At 37.6% G+C, this 9,062-nt stretch overlaps 1 protein-coding gene across 1 annotated transcript in view; it reads left to right on the top strand.

Moving 5' to 3' along the window:
- The window catches only part of lg21h3orf38 (linkage group 21 C3orf38 homolog), a 5,814-nt gene extending 4,106 nt beyond the window's left edge, over positions 1-1,708 (top strand). Inside the window, exons 3-4 of the mRNA XM_024286681.2 lie at positions 903-1,123; positions 1,313-1,708. Of these exons, the coding sequence (XP_024142449.1) occupies positions 903-1,123; positions 1,313-1,682 (591 nt within the window). The 3' untranslated portion in view covers positions 1,683-1,708. The remainder of the gene's footprint in view (positions 1-902; positions 1,124-1,312) is intronic.
- The last annotated feature ends 7,354 nt before the right edge of the window (positions 1,709-9,062 follow it).

Below are 9,062 nucleotides of genomic sequence, written 5' to 3'. Positions count from 1 at the left end.
AGCGGGACCTTATATTTAAGTACCTAGTCAGTGAAGGAGTGAAAATGCTCCCGAGCAGCGATAAACACCAGCTGGTCACAAGAACACTCGAGCTGTGGTCTTCAGACATGGTAGGGACCGGAAGTCACGAGGACTTTTTGGGGAAAAAAAGAAAATAAACTTGTTCCTAATATTTAAACAGTCATAAATCGAAAATAATAGCAGGTTCAGCGACTCGATTTGGTTTTGATACTTTCTTTCTTTATTTCTTTTCTCAAAACCATTCAGTGATATAAAAAAAACATATTTTTTTTTAAAAATGGTGGCATCCAGAAATTATATATATAAACTACAACTATTTGTTATGATTTCAGAAGAGTGCACATTGTTTGGTAACTTTTTCTGTCTAAGTAACAATGGATTAATAATTATGAAATTATTGAAGATTGTTGTAAAATATATATATATATATATATATATATATATATATATATATATATATGCCAATAGTCTCTCTTATTTGCTCATTTCCCATTCATTCCCTGTTCTCTACCAAGCACAATACAAGCTTTGTGTATAGTTCCATATAAGATATTTTGCATTCAATTAAATGCTGAAGCATAGTTGAATTAAACATCCATATTAATTTAAGATATGATTTGTTTCTTTAAAAAGTGCTTTAAATTTAATTGTGTGACTTTTTTTTACATCGAAATAAACATCCCCTTTTTTTCTTAGCAGCATTTGATTTGCAAAGACAATTTTCTTTTCCGTGTCGTGTTGCACAAAAATTTGGTTTGTAAACAACATGATGAAAAGCAACCTAAGAAAATAAAGGAACTAATTTGCAACATGCAAATTAAATGTTTTTAGGTCATTTTAAAGCACAAAGAGCTTAACTGAAGTTTTGGATTTTTTTGTAGGCACCTGTAAAAGCTTTGAGGCCCCCCAAACAACCCCAGGCAACCCCTGCTGCCAGTGACTTAAAAGCAGAGGTGGGCTTTGATCCTCTGGTTATGGGTCAGCATTTCTGCAATTGGTTCTTTCCAATGCTGAACAGTCAGAACCCCTCACTGAAGCAAGAACCTCAAGATTGGGGACCGCAACATTTCTGGCCAGATGCAAAACTTTCTCTGGTTTCTAGGTAAGAAAGGTGCATTTGCATACACTTAAATAAGTAAAAAAGTTACTGTTCGCACAAAATGCCCTGAATAGGCCCATTAGCTTGTCTCAGCGCACACAATGGGAACAGAAATCCTGTAGATGTACCAGGTTGTTATAAAATGATGTATAAATAAGTGAAATAATAAATTGTGTTTTGTGTCTTTGGAAGAGTTACTGATGAAAACTTTGAAGAGCTTCTGGGTGCTGAGCTGACCAGCCTCCGACTCTTATCCCTAACCAGAGATGAGCGCCTCTTTTTGAGTCCTAACCTGCAGCCTCATGGCCTGAAGGCCCTGGCCTCCCCGCACGGCTTGGTGCTGGTGGCAGTGGCCGGTACCATTCACAGAGACACGGCCTGTTTGGGCATTTTTGAGCAAACATTTGGCCTCATCCGCTCGCCTTTGGAAGGAAATAGCTGGAAAATAAAGTTCGTCAACCTAAAGATCAGAAGACAGAATGCTCTGGAAGGGATGGATGTGTCAGCACCAGCTCTGAACTACAACTCTACTGAACTCCAGCAATTTCGCAGCTTAAGATAAATAAAAAAAATGACTTTCTTGCATGACGTTTATTGGGGTGTAGTTTTAATGGATGTACAAAAACACTCTTGCATTTCAGTTTACTTGATGCATAATTTTACAGTTTAAGTGAAAAAAATGACCTTTGCTTTAAGTAAGAGGCTGCTTGTAGGAGATAATTTATGGCCTCTAGGTCACTACAAAAGTCATTTATTTGTTAGCCTGTGCCTTAAAAGATGCTATTTATGCTGTTGTGAATGTTTTTTGTAAATATGTATAAAACAAATTCAAATCAAGAACAGTGTGTATATTGTTACTAATTAGATTATATGAATACAAATAAATGTATAGGTGCACAGTCATTATATTTTTTTAAGTAAATTCATTATTTAAATTATGCTTCCAGAATGTTCTTTATATACAGGTTTCCTTATACTTAAAAGGAAAAGGTTGCCTAGTAAATTTGTACTTCTAGTCAAACTTTTAAAACATTTCTTTTTCAAGATATTTGTATTTTAAGCTGTACCTTCATTTAAATTATTTAAATACGTCTATTAAAGCTTTGCAGATACCGGGTGAGATAAATGATGGACTGTTTTCTTACTATCAAACTTTATTTGTTTTTTCCACAATTACACAAATGTTGGTGCCTGTCTGGCTGCCAAATGTTTGAATTAATAAATTAATTTTAGATGTTGTAAACAGCAAAACGGAATAAAGACAAGTATTGTTTGTAAATATAATATATATTAGTTATTCATAAGTTATGAATAAGATAAATTAGTGGTTTAGAAAAAAATCTATTTGAGTAAAAGTTACAAAAAGCATCTCAAATATTAGCTAAACAAATAGCATTTTTTAAAAATATTTATATAAAGAAAGATCCTCAGTTTAATCTAATCAATCTCATAAAAATAAACTATAACAATTGTTTCCATTAATGCACTAAAAGTTTATACTTTTAAGCTGAATTTGTGTTAAACTAATGTGACCGGTGTCAATATCTATGATTTGTGGCTGTTTTGTGTCACTTAGAATTATTAGTTAATTTTAGTAAAAGGTAAAAGAACACACTTTGGCATTAAGAGTTCAACCTCTCTCAATTTACTCTTACTTGAGCATTTTTGTAGTTTAATGGTAAGAATTTACACTAAAAATGGAAATGACTCTTGTGACTCTTAGTAAACCTAATCATAATACTTTTTTTTGACAGTTTAAAGGTTTTTTTTTCTTTAAGGACAGGCAAGTAAATTATTTCTATGAATACAGTATTTATACAACAATTTTTAACCAATTAACCAAAGGAAAGTGTACATTGTAAAGCAGGAAATAAAACTTAAACTGTTAGGATGTGAATACATTTCAAAATAAGACATAATATAGATGTATACATTAAAGTATAAATAAATAGTCAACTTGTTGGTAGTAAGACTTAGTATCGGCTTTTTTCATTTTCTATTGAGCTACTGATTATTAATAAACTAAACAAAATTTCTAATAACCTAACACTTGGTCCTTTTTTCCCCTTTTTTTGCCACTCCAGGCTATAAATTTGCTAAACCACACACTAGTGATGTCACAACTTGGTCAGTTATCTGAGGAAACTAGCTTTTATCTGTGGTCAGGGAAATGTTTTTACTTAGTCTGAAGTGAAATCCAACGTTTGAATCTGGCTTCAGAAGGATTTTTTTTTTCATGGGGAATCACTTCAGTAAATTGCTTCCCCTTCTGTTGGGTCTAACAATAACGTGTGATCTGTTGACGTCTCTGTTTTACAGGAAGAATCTATAAGAAGTGGATTCTCCCAAAGAATGTGAAGACCTGTTTTTTTTATTATTATTTGTGTATTTTGGTAGACTAAAGTGGATGCAAACAATACTGCATTTTTAATAACTTGTTCAAACTTCTGTGATTTAGATGACAACTAAATATCTGGTGTAAATGGACCAAAAAAAAAAAAATGAATAAGTGAAAGTGGAGGACATCCAAGCTTCATCATCAATTTTGGAACACTTTGTACACAAAAAGTGACATTTTGAATGCTGCATAGAAGATTCAAAATTAACTTGAGAATAAAAAAAAGAAAAAAACTTTCCTCTGTTTTATGAGCTTCAAAATGATGCGATATTACCACAGTAGATGTGAGTTTTCACTGAAGCTACTGAGTCATTCAAGTGGGGGGAATGCAGGGCATGATGGTGACACAGTGAGCCTGCAGGACTCTGTGGCTTTTGTGGGAAATGTTGCACATGGGAAATTATTCTTGGCAGCCACATTCAAAGGCCCACGGAACAGCTAATATCTGTGACTGTATGGTTCGGAGCCACGTGGCCCTTTCTGCTTTACAGCCCCATAGTTGCGGTGAGAGCAAACCACTGCAGCCATTGATCTCAGGCTGAGAAACAATAACAAGCTGCTTACTCTCTGTCTTTATGGCACTTGGTTTCTTTGAGTTTTATTAAGCGGTTTAGGCTCAGGCATCGCCCCGACGTGCGGCTTCTGAAATATCTCTGCGCTGGCGTCTGGCGATGGTTTTGTCTTCAGAGGACCCTTTTTTTCCTCCTGTGCTTTTTCCTTCCCGTCCTCTAATAGGGAAGTGTGTTTCCTATAAAGAAACAAGCTAAAAACCTCAAGCTCCTTGAAATAACTTGTGGGTGGTGAACCATGGAAAGAGCTGCTATAACTTTAAATCCATATTTTTTCACTGTTGATTGACTGCTGTGGATTAAAGCAAATTAAAGACCTTCAGAAATGTTTGAAACTGAGTTAAATACTATTATAAATTATTTTTTTACTTTTCTTTTGTAATGTTACATCAGAATTGGTTGATTTTTAACCAAATTTGAGGCTTGACCCTTTGACAATTGGAGACCAGAAGAGGGCAGACATGCTACACCAGAGAGGAGAAAGTCCCGGAGCTTTCTCCATTAAAAAAAGAGAGAGAACAAACACACAGTCACAAAAACCTTTTAACACTATTAAAGAAGCTCATCAGTTTGTTAGAGGAATCCGAGTTAGCTGATGCTAGCAGGAAATGTCTGCGCCGCCACATCCGAAAGAAAAACTGTAAATTCTTTCTGCTTGAACTGTCTTCCATTAAAGTAATGGAGCTCTAAAAGACAGACTTGTTCAGCTGTTAGGCCTTCGTAAGCACAAGAGGATGTATTTTACAAGTGAATTGTTAGTAATTAGTTTGTGCTGGTGAAGGTGTCGGGAGCACAGAATTCCATGTGTATCTGGAGAACATAGAGCGGGGAGGAAATCAGTCGGTGGGCTTTGATATTTCTCCTGCCAACAGAATGTGTGAGAGGAGAATTCAATCAAAGTTTGACAGAGTTGTTTTGTCATTTTCTTCGACTTGCCCTCCAACCCAGCAGTGTTTCATAAACCTGGACAAACTGGAACGTCGCTGAGGAGGAAATGAGGTCATCAGTGTTTGGTGTGGAAGCCACAATCCACAGCGAGACTTTATCTGTTCCCGGGAAGGGTTTGCGCTTTTCTATTTATCCTGGGATATAGAGTTGACAGGCTGATGTGGCCAGTTGCAAAGGTTTTATTTGAACTGATTCACTTCTGTGCTTCGGCGCAACCGGTCAAGAATATTGTGTTTAAAAATTGATTGACTGATTTAGCTTTTGAGATAACAGACACGATATCCAATTTTATCCATTGCAAATGAACTCCCTTGAAAATCTCAAGATACAATAACATCCCATAGCAAGGATAAAAAAAAATAAAGGTTGCTTTGGATTGACAAGGCAGCCGTCACAGCCACTTTTGTTGCCCGGCGGTGTATCCTCACTCATGCATCATTATCTCACATAAACATTAGAAATACAAGAGCGTCTGGGGAATGAACGCCACTCAAGGCGACAAAGACGGGCCTAAGTGAAAAGATTCGAAGCGGTGACACTCTCATTTAGAGTCAATTAAAGAAAACAGCCACCCGAGCTGTATTTAAGGGCGGCTGGACCGATATGTTTATTCATTCTCAAGCAGACGAGTGCGCTTGAAGCAATGAGCTGATTCACGGTTGTGTTAGATGCATCAGAAGCCGTGGAGGTTACGAAAACATCCCTCACATTGAGATGTACTTGAGTTGAGCTTGCACACAGTTTCTCTTTATCTCTTTATTTGCTTCTATCTCTTCGGTTCACACAGTAGCTCCACTCTGAGTCCCTTTCGTATGCAGCGCAGGGGACTTGTGGGTTTCTTCCCTTAGCTCTCAAGCTAAACAGAGGAGATGTGTGTTATCTGAATGCTGCCAGGAGCTTGTCAGCTCACATTGGGCCAGGCTGACCAAGTGGCCAGTTGGTGGATGTGTGCCGGTTGCCAGACTCCCATCGGTTTTCCTCAGCGGACATCTGCTGTGTGTGTGTGGAAAAGCTGTGGAGTTTGTCTGCAGTTGCATCTTAATCCTCCGTCTCTATAGCTCCAGCCATGCCTGGCCGAGAGAACCACCAGCTCTGCTCACTTTGCTTGTATTAATTGTCCTTGCATGGCTCGCAGTGTGCTTCTGATTACACTCATTAATTTCAATTCCCCTGGAAGCCAACACCCCCGCCATGGCTGCCTTTAGGCATGCACGTACAGATATGCACTCTTTTCCACCTACGGTGCGTGCATTTATGCAGAGTGGCGAGAAAAAAGGTTGACTTTGATCTGCAAATGAAGCAGCATCATCAACACCGCAGTAAATTGTCTGGAATTGATTTGCATCCACTTTTACTTGTTTGATGTTGAGCGGAATTTCTAATAATTGCTTGAATGAATGGAAAAGTGGTTTTATTTGTTCTTTGTGCGCTTTGGTCTTTTTTTGCTAAATGAAGACAGTCGCAAAGTGCTACACGGTCTTAGATCAGCAACATTTGAAGTTTTGCAAGTTAACAAGTATAACCAGATGACAGAAAGGATTTTTGTTCCAACAAAGTGAATAAATAATCTTCTGGTCCGTTAATACATTTTTGGAAAATGTAGTAATTTAAGTCTTTTTGTGTTTTCTTTTTTCTTTGTAGCCTCAGCTGCTTTGACCGTAGAAGGATGTGTGACAAAGGGAAAAGCAGATCTCACCTGCTGGTCATTAGTCAGCATACTCATCACACCAGGTGCACCACATCTGGCAAACTATCAACATCTGGGTTGGTGTGGCCTTTATTAAAAAAAAAAAAATAAACCCTAAAAAAACATTTAAGTTGTTCAAGATAAAAGGACAAAGATAGTTAAAAGGACAGCTTCTTGGTGTGAAATATATATTAGCAGTTGGACTGATTTATTTAAAAGATACAGATCTGCAAAAGCTTAACACATTAAGATGTAGTCTAACTCACAGACGTGCTTAAAGGCTCAAAAAGATGTTTTTGAACCCAAAAGAAGATGAAAAGGAAAATAAAGTGATTAGTAAAATCCCTTAGAAACCTTGTTCTGTGTCAACACCTCTCCACGTCCAATTAATCTAGTTTATTAAGCTCACACAACACCCTGGTGCTTGTGCGCTGGCCTTGCAGGAACAATCTGGATGCAGAGTGGGGTGTGTTTATCCACATGAATGTCCAGGGTGCGTTCAATTCACAGATCTATTATCAGCTCGGTTTTTCGTCTTGTAAAAAGGAAAGTGGTTTCCCTCGTGTGACTACCTTTCGGCAGTCTCTAAGTGGATCTGTGGGGAGCAGTAAAAGTTTTCCATAATTCCGAGCTGTGTCACCTCTTGACCTCCCTCTTCACCTCAGAATCGGCAGTTTTTCTGGGAAAGTGTTGGCCGGGCTAAATTGACTCATCAGACAGATGGACTTTCAAGGGGCTCGTGGGGGTCTCCCCACGAGGGTCGCTGTCGAGAACTGGAACTTGACAGCAAGGCCCAAATAAAAGTCTGTGAAGCTTGACAACTTCCTTGTTGAGTCCACGCAATACAATTAGCAAAACAGTCCTGAACGACAGAATAGCAAAACATTCTGGAGCTCCTTTCCCACGATGCTAGATTATATTTATCAAATCCAATTTTTTATGTTGCTTCATCCTCTCACTGATATTTCTTGAGTTTAGTAATTCATCAAGGAATTACCTACCGTCAAGCTGCACGCCTGGCAGTCCTAAAGCCTGCAGACCAGCTTTACATCTTCACCTGCTGCGATCTTTCAAAAGGACACCCAGATAATGACTACAGATTGCATCAGCTCTGTGGGTGCTTAAAGTCTTCATTACCCAATGGGCAGTGCAAGCAATGGGGCTTAAAACACTGGAGGGTGTAAGCGAAAGTGAAGAAAATCAGTGCTCTAGAAGGTCATATTGATTGATAAAGCACCCTGTGGATTGTGCATTGGCTTGCTCAGTCCCAAGGCTTGTTTGTTGGTGGATATCAGACAGCCGCCTGAAGGCCCTAAACAACGCAGACGGGAAGAAAAGACAGTGAAATCAATGGCTGTCTCACAAAAGGCTCTTGTAAGTTCTTCCCAATCATCCAAAGTGGCTCTTTTGGCAGCTCTTTTTGCACCTATTTCCACTAGAAAAGCACTTGATTCATTACCCGCCAATTGGTTTCCTCTCATTTACAAACAGAAAATGAAAGAGTTTAGATTTAGGCTGCTGTTTATTTGACAAATGTCTTATACTTGGGGGCTATATCCTTGTGAAACTAGCTTCTGATCAGGCTTTTGATAAGTGGGTGCTGACAAGTAAGTGTTCAGCAGTGGCAAACGAGAAGGTGACTTGAGCTGTAAATTGTGTCAAAAGACTCCTTTAAGGTGGAAAATATAAGTAAATTTTCTTTGATTTCTAAACATCTAAAACATGTCTGCAATTTTGATTAACATGCTGCAAACAGCTAAAAAGGCTGTCAGTTAGCAAGAGCATACAACAAGATTGTATAAGTAGCTTTTTTAAAGCAACAACAAAAGAGAAAATGTAGATTGAAGCTAAAGAAACTCCAGTTTTAAGGATGGTTGCAACATGTTTGCAAAACTCGTATGAATGTGCACATTTGAACCATGAAAAATCAAAATCAGTACCGTAGTAAAGTAAAAAAAAATGCAACAATTCTAAGAATTCTTTTTGTTTTGTTATTTTAGAATTTGTATTCACCTCTAAATGTAATGAAAAGTTAAGTTGTTCTGATTATATTTTCCATTAATCACAACTTTCCTGGCAGTTTTATTGCAAGAATTTTGGAACAATTATGTGGAAAAATGGGGCTCTTTTACTTTGGCTCCTTGATCAAACTTTTCTTTTTGAAGATTGAATTTGACATTCCCTTAATTTTTGACATGTGGCCTACATTTTTTTTAATATTCTCTCTTTTTTTTGTCTGCCTATATAGCATCTCTGTTGCAAACATTTTTCATGCATTGCTAACGCCTTAAACGTATGGAGAGAAAATAGTGTCACCCAGATTTGTGCATATGTAATTCT

Source organism: Oryzias melastigma, linkage group LG21 (genome assembly GCF_002922805.2).
Source record: "Oryzias melastigma strain HK-1 linkage group LG21, ASM292280v2, whole genome shotgun sequence".
NCBI lineage: Eukaryota > Metazoa > Chordata > Actinopteri > Beloniformes > Adrianichthyidae > Oryzias > Oryzias melastigma.
The sequence above is the reverse complement of the archived record's forward strand: the minus strand, read 5'-3'. Positions and strand labels throughout refer to the sequence as shown.